We start from the raw sequence: 20,119 nt of genomic DNA on the forward strand, positions 1-20,119 counted from the left end.
TTATTATTGTTGATGTTTCGTGGTGGTTATGAAGTCAGTCAAACTGACAGACCCTGCATAGTTAGAGTAGAGAAAATAACAGACAAAATATAAAGTCTTAGTGAAAACAAACATTTTATTTTTTAGAATGTTTTAGAGATTACACAAATAATATTTGAGATGAAAATCACTTCACACTCAGACAAGTAACAAAACAGATTCAATATTTTCACAAACAAATTTGTAGTAAAAATAATTTATTAAAAAAATTAAATTTATTGTGTACAAATATTTGGAACCTTTTCTAAAGGTCTACCAAATCTTGTGAAGATACGAGTATTGCATCAAAAGTTATAGTGTAAATGTTTAACATGTGCAAACATATCGACCAACTTGCATATATTATACCATGCCAGACACAAAATGGTTAGTAAAAAGCTATAGTTTGATTATCATGCATATTTTTATTGCCAGAATAAAATATAAAAGTAAATGAAATCTTAACTTTTAACAGGTACATGTTTCACAATATATAGTACTGCTGTGTTTAAAAACCTCTTTGTAGTTTTTGTGCAACACTTTTATGTGTTTATATTAGTTTGTTTAACATTCTGTATGATAAACCATGTAAATAATAACATCTTTTGTATTTGATATTTTACTTTTGTATTGAATTGGGTTAATTAGTATCATGCTGACAGTTTGATGATATTTCATATCTTAAGTAATTAATCTATTCTATGTATATTTGAATAGGTTGGTATCATTCTTCCTGATGGTTGTCATCGTCTTAGTCGTCAACTTCTAACTGACATGAACTTAGCACAGCTGCAAGTAATTGTTAATGACTTGCACACACAAATAGAAAGTATGTTTTATCTCAAAATGTGAAATGATTTTGAAGTAATATTACATTCATTACAGTATGATTTTTAATGACCAAAAATATGTATTATCTTTTTATTATTAATGAATACAACATTGAAACATTTAACTGAATGTTAATACACCTTTATTCTACGTATATATCAATTGTAAATTACTTAGTGCTTTGTTGATGTATAACAATATTCCATAATAGATGCCAATTGTGTTTGTCAAGAATTTTAAAGGCTACTTTATGATTTTGTGATTTTCTTTTTACATTGAACTTGTGATCTATTGTCAGGTTTTATGCTGTCTTTTAGCAAATCATCAGATTCTAAAAAAATATTCTAACTGCCAACAGTAACCATCAGTAAATTCATAAAATTCTAACACGTGTTTTAATGCTTGTTTTGTAACCTAACATAATGCCATTAAGTTCACTTTTTCGGTTTGGTTTTCAAAGTTTCTGTTTTTAAAGTACTTAATTATACTAAACATATTGTTTTGCACATTTCTGACCAAAGTTTAGAAAGCTTCTAATTTATTGAGTATTACTTAAATTATCATTTCTGACAATTAAAAACAGATCCCTTTGACAGTAATTGAAGTTTAATGATGAACAGCAGAATAACATGTACAGTAACAAACATTTAATTCTCAATGTTTTGGATTACATATATTATGTCTTTGGCCAGCTGTGTCAAATGTGGTAAAAGGTACAAAATTTTATAAAGTTTAAACATTTTATAAAAAGCAGTTAAAACATAACCAAATAAACAATAAGGAATAGAATAATTAAATGGTTGTAACAGTATTATACAAGTGTTTAGAACAGATTTAATTCCAGGGAAACTGTGTTATATTTACAGTTGGGGATTTATTTATAATAAATAAACTTTAATTAAAATTCAACATTGAATGATCCAAATGAGATGAATTTGAAAGTTGTAATCAAGATGAAATGGTGGTTGTTTTCACTGTGTGTGTGAATTGTGGAGTCTGGTGGATTTGATAGTTTTCAACAATCCTGCTTGATACTGCCATATGTTCACAGGTTTGCAGATGTAACTGATGTGCAATTTTGCCACTGTAAGTGTGGCATTAAAGCCACCACGTGTGTTTTTTTTTATATACGATCCTAAAATGTACAGGGAGTAGGTATTAGGTCTTTAAACCTGAAAAGATTTTGTATTATGGAAAGTGATTTAAATATCATTTGTAGTTTAACTTGTGTATAAAATGTTTTAATTATTTGTAAAGTTTGTAACTTCACTATGAAACTTTGCTTACCTTAAAAAATTAGCAATAAATCTTAATGGGTATTTATCTGCAGTGTATGGTTTATTTAGAGGCTCAAATTTGTGAGAAAGTAATTTGTACATTAGGGTTTGAATAAAATGCAAGGGATAGCCATTGTTTATTAGAATATTCTGTAAGGTGATGCTTTTATGAAGAGAGGTAGTTATAAATAAAACTGTTCATTCAAGTGTATAACCCTAACATTTTACTTCATCCACTTCCAGTTTCACAAGTGAAATTAATGTTAGTGTGTTTGAAATTTAAATAATCCAAGAACTGTTTGATATGAGTAGTGATTTAATAGATTAAAAACGTATCATCATCATGCCTTTTACATGGAGCCAGTTTGTATTCAGCTGGACAGATGTCTAACCAAGAACACTCATAGTAACAAAGGAATATGTTAGCAAGAACCTGCCTGAAAAGTGACTTCATTGCCATTCCATCAAGACAGAGTGATTATCCTTAAGGACAGGTTTAACTAATACTTTGAACAGTTGCCAATTATAGCTTGTGAACAGTTCATTTGTATTGGAGAAAAGTTTCTTTAAGGTTATTTGTATTGTTTTCTTGAGTCAAATGTTTGTGAATGAAGATTCAGTGTCAAAACATACGGATATATATTGACCAGTGTTATTAGTTTTAGAGATTTTTTGTGCAAAAGGAAAAACCCTCATTTGTAATTCATTGGAAGTGAGTGAACTTAGAATAGGAACAAAAAATTTAGCCAGCTTGTAAATATAGTAATCAATACTAGATACAATAGGTCTTAAGGGGAGTTGTCTTTGCAACTTTTAGGTAACTCGTATATGAGACCTGAGCAGAAGCTTGAGAGATAAATGTCTTCAAGAACATTTTATGATATATAATTGCAATGTTTGTAATTTATTAAGGTGTGTTGTATTTTTGCTTCAGTAGAGCATATGTGTTCTAATTACCTCCTTTCTTCCAATAGAAATAACAATCATACAGAATATTCTAATAAACATTGACTATCCCTTGCATTTTATTCAAGCCCTACAATACAAGTTACTTTTTCACAAATTTGAACTACTAATGAAGCCATACACTGCTGATAAATACTCTTTAAGAATGCTCTTTCCTTTTTTCAGGTAAGCAAATTTTCATAGTAAAGTCACAGATTTAAAGAATAATTAAAACATTTTATCTGCAACTTCAACTACAAATGGTATTTAGATTACCTTTAAAAAATACAAAATATATTCAAATCTAAAGATCTAATACCTACCCCCTATACATTCCAAGATTATATGTAAATATGTGTGTGGTAGTGGCTATAATGCCACTTACATTGGCAAACCTGTACACCAATTATACCTACGATCATGCAATCATATGGGAGTATCAAGCAGAACTGTGATGTGTTATCAAATCCACCAGACTCCATGATTTGCACACAATGAAAAGAATAACCTCCTCATTTTGCTTAGAAATTTTAAAGTCATATATGAATCATCCAGTGTAGAACTTTAAAGCATGGTTATTATAACTGAATTTCCCACTTTAAGTAATAGCACATCTTCATTAGAGTTAAGTCTGTTCTAAATACTCGTATATTGTTACAACTGTTGTGTTATCTTGTCCTTTATTGTTAATTTAGGTGTCTTTTAATTCACTTCATCCCTTTATTTCTATATCTTAATTACTTTTATAAAATATTTAAACTTTTAAAATTTTGTACTTAATAATCTATCATGACTATTAATGTGTTTAAAAACAAAAATCTGTAATTTAACAACTAGACACCTCTTGAAATATATTACAAAAATTATTTATTGTATTTAGCCACTTCATGTACAGATGAGGAATTAATTATAATAAAAATGGAAACAAACTTCAGTCACTATAATAAAAATGGTACATAAAACTAAAACAAACATTTCATTGTTTGAAGAGTCTAAAAGTAATCATGTTAACTAAACTTGAATTTATTAATGACCGTAAATTAACTGGTCCAGCTATTAAAGTAAGAATTTTTGCTTACAATTTCCTCTGGGAAAAGTGTTTAGTCCACTTTAAACCCTGCATTTTATTCATGAGTTATTGCAGTTGAATGGTTTTATGTGGTTGATCTTGCTTTGTGTCTTGTTTTTAGTTACACAGGAGTTTGACGTTTTTATTGTCTTCAGATATTTTGCAGTAATTCCTGTATGTTGAACTCAAAATTCCATTTTTCTCCATCACGTGTGGATTTTTCACAAAACATTGTATGTTTTTACATAAATGAATCATTTTAATTGTAATCAGTTCACATTTTATTATGTTTAAGATGTTGACAACCATTGGCTTTAGACCAATTGCAACATGAGAGCATTATTGATCATTCTGGAACTGAAACATAATAATAAAAAATGTTCATTGTGGTGAACAAAATAATAATTTGATCTAAGTAAGTGCTTTTTTCTTCCCAATTTATAAAACAAATCTTTGTGTTAAGAAAATTAATACTTTTTATGAATACTGCATAGCTGAATTATGGAAAATCCATTATTAAAACCAAACCACCTTTTATGCAGTTTAAATTTGCAGGTCTGTGTTATCAGGTGTTCATATGGCATTACTTAAGTTTTTATAGGCAAAACTGATACAATTGGATAACCTGTTTTCAAGTCAAGGTAACACAAGTTAGTGGTCTGCTAAATATGTACATTGCACAGTTACTGATATTGAGATGTTGGTAAAGGAAAAAAAAATTGGTGTTATTATTGATTATTTAAATTGTTTATATACTACAAGTAGTGAAGTTTACAAGGTATGAATAACAATACAGATTTGAACTGTGAAGAATCAAATATGTATATAAAGATTGATTTTTTAACTATATTACACATTCTTGTATTCATCAGTGAAATTACAAATTTAATAAATGCTTTTTACTTTATAATTGTCACAAAAAGCAATAAATTGTAAACAGTATAAATTTCTCTAAATATATAAAGGTATGTTTAAGGTCAGTAACGATTTCTGTTTTATGGCACACATCTGTGTTCTGTAGATTTAAATGAAGAGCTTGTTCAGTTACTGTTAGAAAGGGATGACCTCCACATGCAGCAGGATTCCATGTTAGTGGATATCGAGGACCTTACAAGATACTTGTAAGTAACACAAACTACATAAATATTGTAATCCTTTCAATAAGTTTAAGACTACCCAGCTGGTGTTTTAACAGTTTAGTATTTCACACAAAAACAAGCTATTCAGGTATTGTTTTATAAATTAATAGTTTAGTATTTCATACAGAAATACAAGCTATATTTTGTACATAACCAATTCAGTAATTTCACACCAACATATAGAATATATCTATATATATTATCAGATATAAAGTAATGGTTTAGTGTTTTATACATACACAAGCTATCTGGATTTATTATTTTAAAGAAATAGTTCAGGGACTTGTCATTTTAAAAAAATGAAATTGAAAATTGTTTGATAAAACTGTATGTGAGATGGTAAAAAAAAAATCCATTAACGTGACAAGTAATTGTGACGAATTAATAATTATTGTCTTCCTCGTGGTAGTGCCTTCTTTAGTAAATTTTTTTCATTGGATACTTAAACTATTTTTTCTTCCATGTACCACATCTTGTATTTCTTCAACATAGCATTCAATAACACTATGTAACAAATTTTGTTTCTGGATAATATGTGTTATTTCTTAATTCCTCATGTTGTAGAAGTACAGAAAATGGTCATTATTCCCTTTAAACTTTACTTTTGTGACCTGGATAATGAAATTTAGAAAATATCCTATTTTCTGTGTAAAGTGGTCAAATTATCACATTTTCATTTACATAAGGTCTGAATAAAACAACATATGAATTAAGATTTACATGTATTTACACTAAAGTTATACGAAAATGTTTAGAAGTGAGTAGTTTTTAGAGATTTGCAACTGTAATATAAATCACTTTCACGTATCAGCCCCAAAATATAGTCTCTGCATTCAACTTTGTTAGACCAAGATCTCTGATCAAGTCATTGAGGTCTCTTTGGTTGGAGTAATATGGGTTTCTATCACCATTGCACCTCTGAAATTGTAATCTGGATCTTCAACATATACCTCTTCTTCTGATTTGCTGCTCTCTTCTAAGGATGGCTGCTTTCTCTCTGACAGAGTGGGTACAGGGAGGCCTAGGGCAGTGTGTCACTGGGGCAATAGATGATGGAAGTTCCAGATACATGATAGCAGATGCATTCTTGCCAGCCTGACATTTGGAAGGGTTCACCATGCAGAAGTAGCAATTGCTTGAGTGATCAGTGGATTCACGCCAAATTCTTGGAATAGTGAACTTTATGGCTCTCTTTTCCCCTCTGTACCATCCTGCAAAAGAGCAAAATAAAATTGTTATTATGAAGAATAAATTTATTTGATCCACAACTGTGCAAGAGGTTCATGCAAATATTTTGATATTTTTTTTATACTATTGGATATTTAAAAAAATAAATTAAAAGATATTTAAATTTTAAAAGGTCTAAAGTTTGTATAATATAAAATCTTACTATTCAAGCAAGCAAAAATTGTCCATCTTCTGTTTTTTTTGCAGTGCTTGCAGGTAAAATGAGGTGCTCAGGGTTTGTTTTGGTCACCAACAGGCATGCTGAAATATGCCTTGTAGGCTTCACATGTTTTAGTAGATGGTGTCCCAGAGTATTTTTTTCTCTTGCCTTGATAAATTGGCCACATACATAGCACAATGCATCTGGAGAATGCTTGCAACTTCTTGATGTCATCTCTGATAAAATCATATAGGTTTGTGTGTTCACTTAGGCAGCCAAAAATAAACTGGTGAGTGGTGAGCCCCAGTATATATATTACTATGGAAAGTTCTAGAAAATTCTAAAAGGTTCTTGAAAATTCTTGTAAGTTCTACAACATTCTAGAAAGTTCTTGTAAGTTTGAGAAAATTCTCTTTCAGCTACTCAGCACTGAATCTACCTGAAATGATCTGGAAAATGGGTAAATTTGAAAATTTTATTATCCAGGTCACAAAAGCAAAATTTGAAGAGAAAAATGGGTCTTTTTCCATTTACGTTAGGCAAAAGCAATTGGGAAATAACACTTTCTACCCAGGAACAAGAAAAAGTAAAAATTTTATTACATTGTGTAAGAGATGAATGTGTGGTTCTTAGGATTATAAAATGTGATAAATTTTAATGGTGAAAATAATGAATATTCCCTCAGTATTTCATAAAGTTATGTAGATATGATCATTGTAAAGTATTATTAATTACAAGAAGTTACCTCTGCTATATCTTTTTATCTGATCTTGGTATTTACTGAGATACAGCATTTTCCTTTTCATCTCCAATCTGCCTTTATTTAAAGGTTGATATGTAGTATCTGTAGTATTTATTTCACATACAGTATTAAGTGATTGGTCTTTTTTGTTACACTATGTGTCAAGATTATGATACTTCAAATAGTTTCAGTTATGTGAATTTCCTATATCCATGCTGCTGTCTCATTTAACAATGTGTATGTTGTCACATTTCTTCTTTTGTATTTTCCTCTGTAATGTTATGATACGTGTTTTCTTTTATATACCTGGATATGCTCTCTCTTAAGACAAGCCTTCAAGGTCATGTGAAGATTTTTAAATTAATTCAAATGTTTTTTTTCTTCCAGTTTTGTTGTTGGATTTCTTGATGATATTAAAATAACCTGGAAACCCTATTTCACCTAATTCAGATTGGAGTTTTATAACCTGCTTTTGTTATTGATTACTATAGCTATCATTTTTTCAATAAAATGTACCAACTCCATTTAAAAGACAATTTTTGAAGAACAAAAAAGAAAATTATAATTTCTATTAATAACACCTCCAGACTCTCTCTGAATATGAAGGGGAGTAATATTTACAACAAAGTTTAAACTTGAAAAACCTTCATATATCTTATACATTCCTGAATAAACAGTTTTCTTGTAAGTTCGAGAAAAATCTGTCAGCTACTCAGCACTGAATTTACCTGAAATGATATGGAAAATGGGTAAATTTGAAAATTTCATTACCTAGGTCACATAAAAGAAGACACATAGCATAGATATTATAGATGAAGTTACATACATATCAGAGTTATTTCTGAACATGTCAAATATCAGTATTACTGGATTTGTTTTTAATTTTTTGGTCCCTCGTCACTTCTCTTAAGTCCAAGTGTTAAGGAATGTTGTCTTCCCATCTTGCTCTTCTGTTGTAAATGGTATTTTTTGGTATCCTATTCAGCCTTGCTAACGTCATCTGCATGTCTTGTCTTCTTGGTATCATGGCTAGAATGTCTTCCACATATCTCAACAACATCGTGTGTCTGCTTATAATGTCTTTGTAATATTCTTTCTCCAAAGTCTCCATTACTGTGGAAGCTAGAATGGCACTTAATGGCAAGCCCATGGCTAGCCTGTTATGAACTCAAACAAGCCAAATCTAACATGCAACAATATGAGTTTGGTGTAATCTTCCCTTGGAAGATTCCCTTCTTTTGTCTCTTGTATCACTCTAGCCATGATCCAGATAACAGCTTCTGCAGGTATCTTTGTGAACAATGGCTTTATATCAAAGTTTGAGCTCTTCAGATGCGAGTTGCTTATGGAGCTCAAGACCTCAGCTAGTGGTTTGGTCAAGGCCTTAGCTAACCTGTGTGGTGCACTGCCTATACTTGATATTATTGGGCTACATGGAAATTCATGGTTTATTTACCTTTGACATCCTTCTCATGGCTAGAGTGCAAGGGTTTTCCCTTAAGAAGTACATTGATCTCCTCCCATTCTCTGTCTTCACTATTATCTTCCTTGTTTTCTGCTTGAATACTCCAGCTTCCTCCTTCATGAAACCATTCTTCTTCTTTCTGTATGTGGAGTTGTAAACCAACAGTATGTTCATTTTCTTTATGTATTCACTCCTGTCTATGCTACTCCTCTACCTTTATCATGAGAGATACAAAAATGTTGCCATCATTACTCGGTCTTTTTAATGCTATGACATATCTCTTTGGAATTGTAGGGTACTGGGAATCTACCATTGCTTTGTACCAGATGACCTTGTATGAAGTCTCTATCTGCATCATTCTTAGTACATCTATGCTTATAGATCAAATAGTCTTAAAAACTTCTCACTGTTCTTTTGTCAAACTGTAAATTAGAAAGCTTCCTTTTCTTCATCTTCCAACCTTGCGTTTCACAGGTCGGTACTTCCATTGATCCATTGTTGTTATATCTTGATACTCGTTTCCAGCATAATTTCTCCTTCTGCCTTCCTTCCTTCTTGTTTTATCCTTGTCACCATGTAGTGAGGGGAAGGAACTCCCACTATCTTGTTTTTTTAGCTCAACAGCCTTGTCTGTTCAGCTCGTGACTCTCCCTTTGAAGTTATGATCTTGCACTCTTGCCAAAGTGGTGTCCTTCTAAGGTATTAAGTTGGCCTTGGACTGAGCTCAGGAGAAGTTGCTATATGCATTCCTTCAGGAACTTCCTCCAGTTCACACAGCTTGATCTTCTTCCTTGTGTAGAAGTCTTAATCATGAAGATTCATGTTGCCATTAACATCACCAGACAAATGAGTATTCTTCATACTGACAAATGGATACTAAGTTGGCAGTGAGACTAAGAATGTTGTACCATTTTTTGAAACTTTGGTTTGGAGAGAGGACAAGGGACTAATGTTTTCTAAGTATAAAAACAAACCAGCTGAGATGAATTTTTACACTTCTCAACACATAACAAAGTGATGACAGTTGTGGCCTTGGGCATCTTCCTGAGGTTGATACGAATATGCAGCTCAGAATCATTTATCAAGAAAACAAACACAGTGGAAGCTTTTAAGAGCTGCAATATCCTATAGATGTGCTTATAAATCTACAGGAGAAAGCAAGCAACATCATGTTAAGGAAGAGAGAAACAAGAAGTTCATAGTGTTCCTTCTGGTGCTTGAGAATATCAACAGACTAATGAGAAATACATCAAAGGTGATAATGAAAACAGGAGTAAGAATAGAAGAGATGGTGAAGAACAGAAGACAAACACACAATAATAATAGTGTGTAGTATACAGCATTCCATGTAGTGGATGCAGTTAGTTTATATAAGCAAAACTGGCAGAGGACTGACAATCATAGTAAATGAGCATAAAGCAGACATCAGAAGACACAAGACAACTGACGTAATAGTAGCACACACAGAGGAAGCAGGACACGTATCTAAATGAAGAAAACTAAAATTGCCAGTAAAGAGATGGGAAGCTACAAAAACTGCTTAAATCTTATTTAGAACATAAACACCACAGCAGGAGACTACAAGTGTGCAGAAACAATGGCAGTATTCTACTAAAAGCAAACATGGGATTCAAATTACAAATTTCCTGTCATTCTTCATTAACTTTCCTGATCTTTTGATTTCTTTAAATTACCATGTATATGTACAGTCCTTAGTACACCTTCACTCATTGTCTTTTCTGTTTACACACAGTTAAGTAATCCATAAACATTAGTGTGAAAGTTTCTTTACTATTTTTTTGTCTTGGATTATCTGCTTTGTAATTTGTTCCATATCCATTTCCATATTGAAAATTTTTGTTCATTCTTGATTTAGATTTGACCTTCTCTATAAGTTTAATAACCTCTTCAAGTTCTTTATATCAGCTTTTAAATATATTGATCTGAACATTTGTTTCATACAAATTTATATGTTTCTTTTAACTGGAGGATACTTTCTATGTCTTCAGCAGGTTCCACATCCACTAGATTGAGATGTGCTTTGCAGTTTAATGTTTTATTGACTAAGAGATCCATCTTATTAATGATAGTTTTTTTGTTTTTGGAATTTCTCTTGCTCATCTTTTCTCAGAGGTTAACCTGAAGATAACCTAGGAAGGTTGAAACATTGTTTTCACCTTATCAGTAAAAGTGATAATACCCATACTAGCCATTCTGAAACATTTTTATTTCAAGTGGGTTTCTCGTCATCAAGAATTTTCTCAGAGAAGTTCAGTCTGTTAAGTTTAATTTAACATAACATTTTAGGATAACGTGGAACCTGTTTGTCCATTTTGCCTGTTTCATCCTCTAAAATATGAATAAATATATTTAAAGAATAAATAAAAAATCTGAAAACCAGCGTTAGTCATTCATGTACTTATCAAGCTTTTTCTTAAACCCACTTAAACTTACTGCCTCCACAACATCCAAAAGCAACTCATTCCAGAAACCAACCACTCTGTTTAAAAACAAAAAAACTCTTAGTTAAAGATGACTTCTGTCAAAATTTATATCTGTAGACCATTGTTCTTACTGTTGAATATGAAAAATAAAAATAACACCTCAACACTAAATACCCTTTACAATCTTAAACATCTCAATTAGATCTTCCCTAACTCTTATTTTTTCAAGAAAAAAACAATTTGAAATATTTCAGTTTCTCCTCCTATGACAACCTTCCATCCCAGACACCAATCTTATAACCATTTCCTGAACCCTTTCCAACAATTCCATGTCTTTCCTAAGGTAAAGAGTCTGAGACTGAACACATTATTCAAAATGTGGCCTAATCACTGACCTATACAATGAAATTATAACCTCTTTAGACTTATATTCAGTATTTCTGTATATACAACCTAAAATCGTGTTAGCCCTACCACAAGCGACAGTACTCTGTTTGAATAGCTTAAGAGACTGATCATCTATTACACCAAGATAACCCACATGCATTATTTTGCATTTATTATAATTAAAATTCATTTGCCATTTATTTACACAACTCTCTTTACTTTTGCTCATTTCAGAGTCTCGTAGATGTTTCTTGTGAGTCAGAATCTAAAATCTAATCTACTTGTTACTTTTGTCTAACACTTGTGACTTTTTACATATAAAATCAAGACTGGCATAGAATGTGTTTTGTTCACAACCATCAGTCTTCATAGATACTCTATGCTTGTTACTTGGTCTTTTGCATCAGTAGAAAGTTTTTCTTCACAAATCTACCTACCTCTAATTTTCAGTGTTGTCTCCCCTTCATCATTTGACTGTTACTTCTCTCATCTGTGAGTTTTCTTTTTATCTTCCTTAAACTTTGTATTTATTCGATGGCAACTATTCAGATTCTGTCCAAACCTTCAAGAAAAGCATGTGGTGGAATCCTATACACATTTTCACTTTACCTAATCTTTTCCTCTTTCCTGTAAACTTTTTATTAACCAATTTTCTGATGTCTACCCAACTCCATTTCTGCTGTCTAATTATTAACTCATATTTAATTTCTGTCATTAACTATCTATTGTTTTTAGAACTCCTCAACAACAGTATTTATCACAATAGTTGCTATTAAAACTGCTTAATGGTGCATGTTTCATTAACCACATCTTTGGTGGAAACTCAACACCAAAGCCACTATCTTCACTAATGCTGATCTGTGATAAATGTCTTCAATAACGAATTCTTTGTATTCAGTCTTCATCTGAAAAATGTGGTGTTTAAGATATCATCCTTCTATAATTTCCATCCATGACACTTTGTAATGCAGTAGTTGATTTTGTTTTATGTTTGTTTATCCCTTCTTACAGAAGCAATAGCCTTTTAAGAAAGTATGCATGTGGTACCTTTCATTTCCTGCACAGTAGCATTGATCAGGATTAGAGCCAAGTGATTAAACTTGATAAACCTTTGAGCATAAGTTATAATGCTTAGTGTTTCCAGTTATTACTGTCTTCTATTAATCAACACATTACCATCATGATTTCTTGTTAAATTTCAGGTCCATCAGTATTAAATTTTCCTTTCCTTCAGTGCCAATTTATTACATGAATTTTTGCCATTAATTATTTTTATTTGGAATATGTAAAATTGTGATGCTTAACAAAATATTTTTTTTAATATTCCCTTTTTTTTTTCTTTAAAACTATTAAGTTCCAGAGCTATTCAGTTCTTTATTATACTGATTCTTTAAATCTATTCAATGTTTTGTTAATATATGATTTATATACTAAGTCGTATTTTTCGTCATTGCTTTTACCAAATGACTTTTTTTCATCGTAAAGTTTTAAGTTAATTTTACTTCCTAATTCTAATTCTTTTTCAACTATTTTAAGTCATAAGTATTCTATAATTGACTTCTTGTCATTAACTAATATTTATTTATCATAATTCACAAAGAGAAATGTTCAGTTTTTTATTTCAGCAGAGTTTTGCCTGAAAACAACTTGTTAATTGTGTTAGAATTTTACACCACTCTCGGATAACAACTATATTTTGCTAAAAAACTATTGCCTCTTGAGAAAATATTATCAATTTCTTGATTTTCATGTATTTCCATATGTTTTTGGTTTGTTTATTTTTTGTGCAGATGTTTGTTGTCATCCTTTTGTGATATCACATCAAGAAGTTTAATTTACTGATGAAACACAGCTTTGGAAACAGCTATAAAGAAAACTTAGATATAATTGGGTAGAGCAATAATAAGGCTTTTTTTTCATGGTAAAGTAAATAAAGTGGTTTGAGCAGTAATGTATAATTTCATGATAAATCTTCTAGTCAAAGATCTTCTAACATTCAATGGAAAGTTTGAAAACTTACAAACAAACTCATGAAATTGAAAATTTTTTACAGTATCTCTAAGTGTGTTTTCCCTCCTTCTTCTAAAAAGTGTTTGTTTATCAAATTACACATCTGTTTGCAAGTTAAAGGCATTTTCATCACTGAGAAAACATCAGAGAGGTTTAGTTAGGTGTAATAAGCACAGTTAGTGATAGGATGGCAAAGTGTTCTGGTGACTTAAGTCTTTGTGTGTTGAATATAATTTTTCATTTATTTTGTTCAAACAATGTACGTAAGTAATCGAGTTATCTGTTTACTTAATTATTTCTAATTATATTCGTGGTATGTTTTAAATAAAAGCATTATTACCGTTATTAGTGATGGTGAAAAACATCTATCACATTAAATGAATAGTTTTAACCAAAAAAAAACAAAATTAGCTAAAAATAGAAAAATTAATCTTGTGGAAATTATTTGGCAAATTCTAATAACTGGTTTGCTCTAGTCAGGGGATTTTGGTACAATATGTGCATACCTATTCCAAAAACAAGTCATTGCTGATTGACCCATTGTACTATTTTCCCAAGTGGATTGGACTTGCACGACTATGTTGAACTTTCAGTTTAGTACATTTCTTGGGCATTTGTTAATGTTTTACGCATACCATTCTCTTGATAATGATCATTGATGGCCTTTGTTTCTAAGGTTCTTGATATGTATTTCTATTTGAAGATGTGTCTTATTATTATTATGAATGTTATGGGACTGTTCCTCTGGCCGTAATGATACTTTGATTGCCGTGATATTAACTTCCACACATACTTGCAAATCTTTCTCCAGGAGTGTCAGGCACCTCTGCTGTCCTTGCCAACACCTCTTTATGTATGTAGGGTTTCTATGTAAAAAGATATGGTAGAGGCAAGTTGTTATATTTGAAACTTAATATTTCCATTTTAAATGTAATTCAAATAGATAACTTTATATAATAAGAAATGTCTTTTTTTTTTTCAGGTAAATGTTTATTAATTAGCTGAACTCAATTAAATTAAGGTATTTGTAATGGAGGGTCTATAAATTGTGTTTTAAACTACATCAAGTTGTCATGTAGAGAAATATTGCAGTATAGACCATAAAATAGAGTGCAAAAAGTGAAAATAATTGAACACATATAGGTCTTTATCTTGACAAGGGGAGCAGATGAATAGCTAAAAACTGAAACTATCTTCACCACAAGGCAGGAGAGTAACTGAAAACTTTGAAAATAATAAGTACCTGTTTTAAATTTAAGTTAAAAATATTAAGAGTAACCTGTTCAGTGCCATAGACAAGATAACTCGTCCAAGCAGATTGGTAATACAGTGCCACAGACGAGTTGATTTGTTCTCAATAATATTTAACTTCAACGCTAGATGTCAGCACCATATATGCATTTGACCTACTTACAAATTGATTCACTTTCGATCCAAAATGGCGTCACGAAAAACGTTACAAAATGAAGAAGCATTAGTTGTATTGTAGCAGCTGAAATGCTTGGCAGTCAACAAGTTAAAAAATCAACATATTTTGGTACATTCAAAAGTAAAATTTATATTATTAATAATAAAGATTGTACCTTTTGTTTGCCAGTAAATGTCATTTTTGTGCTTTTCTTGCTATTAGTATAGTGGAACACTGAAAAAAAATTAATATAAGAATGTTCATCGTAGGATAATATTTCATGAGCAATGCAAACCATTTCAGCATCATCATTGTATAGTGTTTGTGCTTAATGTGTGAAAATTGTTATAAACCACAAATATTGTAGAGTGAGGCAACGTGCTATTTTTGTTTATTATTGTGCATGATTATATATAGATATGTAATGATACGTGTTAAGATTTCACTGTGAAACTTGTTTACTAATTTTCATATTTGTGTAGTTTTGATATACAAGATTAATAGTAAATGTTCAGAACAGTGCTTATTGTTTATTTTGCTAATTTGTTCTGTATTTTTAGGATGAAATTCTGATGTTGATTTATAAATTTGTGTAATATGTCATAAGCAAACAGAATTTGAAACTTGATATGCATTCACAGGGGTGCTAAAAATGAAGCACTTCGTAACCAGCAAAGTATAGATCAACTTGGACCAACCAGATCAGCTAGTAAGTGAATGTCACATGTGAAGTTCATTGTTTCCAAATCATATCTCTATACTCACATCATCTTAGAGAGTTAAATGCTGGAATATATACTTTTGTACATTACACTTTTACTGGTGTAGAAAACTTTTATGAAATGTAAATATGAACTTCATCAAGAAAGAAATTACAGTAATTCCAGAAGAAATGTTCTATAATTTCATGTATGTGTGTAATTGTGTCTATGTTTACCTTACTCAATCTGACTTTTTTCTAAATATCTATATAGAGTATTATAGATAGTGATGCAACTGAGAAGTATTAGTTAGTAATTTGATTAAATGATATGAAAGACAACTAACAAGTTATTAAAGGGGTTTGTCAGTTTTAATTAATGTATTTTGTTACCTTTGCTTAAGAGTGCTGTACTTTTATGCAAATAATTTATTGGTGGGATACTGCATGTTATCTACCATTAAATTATGCATACAGTTATATCCTTATCTAGTTATGTATTGCAAGGGTATATACTGGATTTTAATTGGCAGATTGGATGGTAGAAAAGGTTAAATTGAAAACAAGTAGCTGTGGAAGGTATTGTTTTAATAATATCAGGCAAGGAATTAGTAATAACCACTTTTTAACAAGGTAGTAAAAAGTATACGAGATAAATAAAGTGAGTTGACCTATGGTTAGTGTAATCTCAAGATCCATAAGAAAGATTGAGTGAATTATATATAAAGCCTGAGGAGTAAGAGAATATTTAACAGTGAACTTAATTATTCTGATAATGTCATGATTCTGTTATTTTTTTAAAGAAATTTAAATGTATTTATGTACGCATGACAAAGTAAAATGTTTGTGTGATGATTAAAGTTCTCAAAAAATAACTTTATACAAAGGTTAAAGGTCAATTGTGCAATAGCGAACACGGTGACGGGACAACTCGGCAACACTCAATTTGTCGACAGTATTACCAGTTGACAGACAACTCAATGACAGCCCATTTACTGACAATATTATCACTTGCCGACAGACTCATTGACATACCAATATTTTGAATGTACCTGTAGTTTGCTGATAGAAGGCTAGGTGAGTGCTTATGGTCATCAAAGTAAAATGATTAACTCACCTTCTTGACAAGACTGTAGCTTTTTTTATTGTATAAATCATTATTAGCACTAATTATGATCGCATAACAAATGCAAGAAAATCATGAACAAGAGAAGTGTTGATGTTTTCGCTGCTGAATGAAATAGAAAAGGAGCAGCACGATACTGGAGCTGCTATACTCCAGATAAATACTGGCCAACAAACATCTGGCAAAACGTGTCCAAAAAGACTGACTGGAAATGATCAAATACAAAATGTAGTTACACACTATCAAGAATTCTAGAGATTCTACTCTGTCTCAGGAGCTTGGGGTATAATTTTGTTCTGTTAGCATAATATAGTGTTTCATCTGCATCAGATCATTGTATCATATTTATCTATTCAGAATGCAACAAATTACTCATGTATGTGTAAACATGCATATATTCCCCTAAGTAAACATAAATGTAATAATAAATCCATACATGACACAATTGTCGACAAGTTGATGTTTTGACTAGTTGTATTTCAACAACTTGTCCAATCAACAACCTGTCTTTCAACACAGCTGACTCAGCAACAGTTAATTATTGCTCAGTTGCAACTGAACCATATACAAAATGGTGACTAAAGTCATTAGCTAGAGTAATAGAACACCTTTTGTTTTGGTAAAACATTTGTTTGAATTAAATTCCTAGTAACATTTTGCATGATATTAAAGTAAATTATCAAGTATACTTACAAAAAATAAATAACAAGACACAGCTATCAATTGCCCTTAAAAACTGTTTTGATATTTAGGTAAACAAAGTAGGATACAAGTACTATAGACAGTTGTAAGATTCTTTATCTTTAGTAACATTTTACAGAATGGATGGGTGAGAATGTGCCAACAGTAATCAGTTTTAAGAAAAGAAGTCTGTATATTTTGTACTTAATTGTTTTATAAGATATATCATAGATGAACATAATATGAGAATCTTAATTTTGAACTATTTTATGTTGTTTAATTGCAAAAATTAATATCATTATTTCTTGGTACATTTATATGTGTATCACAAAAATTTCTGAATAAATTATATTTTGAATATTCATTTTAGAATATACTTGCAAGTTTTAAAAATTATCCTCAACTTCACAAGGTAGTTGAAACCAAAGTTCATACATATTATTTGCATTTCATTTGTACATTATTTAATTCAGTTTTGTGATTTGAGCCATTATGCTTTTTACCTCAAATGATAACTTCTAGTGCTGCTTTAATAGTGGTTTATGCAATCACTTTATATTGATTGATTTATTTATATAAAATACCTTTTAAGATGAATATGGTGTGTTCGTTGCAGTTGCTTAAGTCTCATGCCATCAATGACGGTGTTATGTTATCTTCTAAATATTTCAGTTAGGCTGTGTATCATGAATTCACAAACAATGTATCTGTACACCCAATGCCCACTATTTATCTTAAAAGTTGTGTATACAACATAATTGTTTTTATATGTATATGTGTGTGTGTGTGTGTGCACAACCTACAGACAATTCTCAATTGTTAAAGTGAATTTAGTTATAATACAGTATTATAATTTTATTATGTTGGCAAGAAACATTTGAATGCTAAAATTGTTAGATGGAACCAAGCAACACTTTTTATTGTGTTTTTTTGTTATTAATGATTTAAAAACAAATGAAGAGGTTGATAAATTACATTTTTGTGTCATGAAAAAACATTTTAAGAATTCCAATTTTTCTAGAGTTTAAAAAATTGAATTTGCCTAAAATTATTCACTTGTAACTATGTTTTAAACTATGCGCTTGTGAAAGTTAGTTGTGCCGAGAGAATTATCAGAATTTTAATTATATTCATCTGTTACCTTAAAAGAGAAACGTAGGTCAGCGTAACCTGTTTCTTTATCTGCAACTTTGCCCAGTACATGTTAAAAGTTACGTTTTTTGTATTTTTAAGTAATCAGTACTAGTATTTTAAGATTTTTTTTCAATTTCAGAGTTCCATATTAAAACTGAATAAAATTACACAAAAGTAAAGTTGCAGTTGTGTACTTAGTAGCTAAAATTAATTATATGAAAAGTCAGGGAAGAAGTAAAAAAATAAATATAAAATTTAGATTATTCTCTCTTTGAAAAACACAGAATTGTTTGATATTTTATAATTTTATAACCATCAAAATATAACTAACTAGCATAATATCCTGTAACTCTTTTGACACACTGAAAGAAGTATATTAATAAAAATTTATAAATCTGTTAGATTTATAAATGTATAAAATTCAATAGCAACAGAAATAATGAAAAAGGGTGTTAGTGTGTTTCAGCAATGTCAGAAAAGATATTTTCTATGTATAAAAAAACATTCTGAAGAAATGTATAGATCTTATTATCTAATTTTATTTTGAAATTTAAGTTCAGTGTTATAAGTGAATTATAAAGAAACTAGGAGGCAACATGTATAAAGTTAGTAATGTTAGCTTTTCATTGTAATAGTTTGTAATTGTCTTGGTTTAATTTTATTTTTGTAAAAACAATGATTAAAACAAACTGATGTATTTTATCACAATTTACACTGTGGGATATTTTTATGAAATAGTACAGAAGTGTATTCTACCCAGTAAAGATGACTGTGTTTACTTTTAAAAAATGTGTTTTGGAACTTATTATACTGAAACTTATCACATAAATTATTTTTGATTTTATTTAAAACTCTACTTGCAATTTGTTTTTAGTTTCAAATTTGTTTTGTTTCCCACTTTTTTCTTAACCAGTAAAAATTCTAAGTTGTGGTTTACAACAAACATTTAAACATTATAGTCCCAAAGTGAAACCATTAACTGTTATTGTCATAACTAGTAGTTACAGATTATAATTACTCAAGGTAAATTATATAAAATTTATTGAGAAGTTGAATATGTAGATACTGTTTCCTGGTAACATTTTCTAGTAAAATATAGGTTAGAAATGTGTTTTTAAAAAGCAAAATATTGATGCAATTAGTTGATAACTCACTATATAGTATCTCATATTTGACTACTAGTTTTTCATACAAAAGTATTTCATAAATTTTGCTTTTCCGGAAATGTACGAAAGCTATGATTATTGTTGGTGTTAGTAAAGAAAGTGGTGTTCGTATTTTATGAATATTCTGTAAAATTCCGTGCTTCAGTCGAACTTGTCATCAATAATAAAGCTGTTATTCAAAGTGACGTCA

The 20,119-nt window shown here is 30.3% G+C and overlaps 1 protein-coding gene across 5 annotated transcripts in view; it reads left to right on the forward strand.

The window, feature by feature from the left end:
- LOC143232380 (uncharacterized) overlaps positions 1 to 20,119 on the forward strand; it is a 137,728-nt gene extending 117,609 nt beyond the window's left edge. For 3 of the 5 annotated variants that reach the window (XM_076467729.1, XM_076467730.1, XM_076467728.1), the window contains 3 exons: positions 736 to 847; positions 5,162 to 5,261; positions 7,153 to 13,483. In XM_076467729.1, coding sequence (XP_076323844.1) covers positions 736 to 847; positions 5,162 to 5,261; positions 7,153 to 7,324 — 384 coding nt within the window. In that variant the 3' untranslated portion in view covers positions 7,325 to 13,483. The other 2 variants (XM_076467732.1, XM_076467731.1) reach the window with 2 other exon arrangements.

The sequence above is a fragment of the Tachypleus tridentatus genome, chromosome 11 (assembly GCF_004210375.1).
Source record: "Tachypleus tridentatus isolate NWPU-2018 chromosome 11, ASM421037v1, whole genome shotgun sequence".
NCBI lineage: Eukaryota > Metazoa > Arthropoda > Merostomata > Xiphosura > Limulidae > Tachypleus > Tachypleus tridentatus.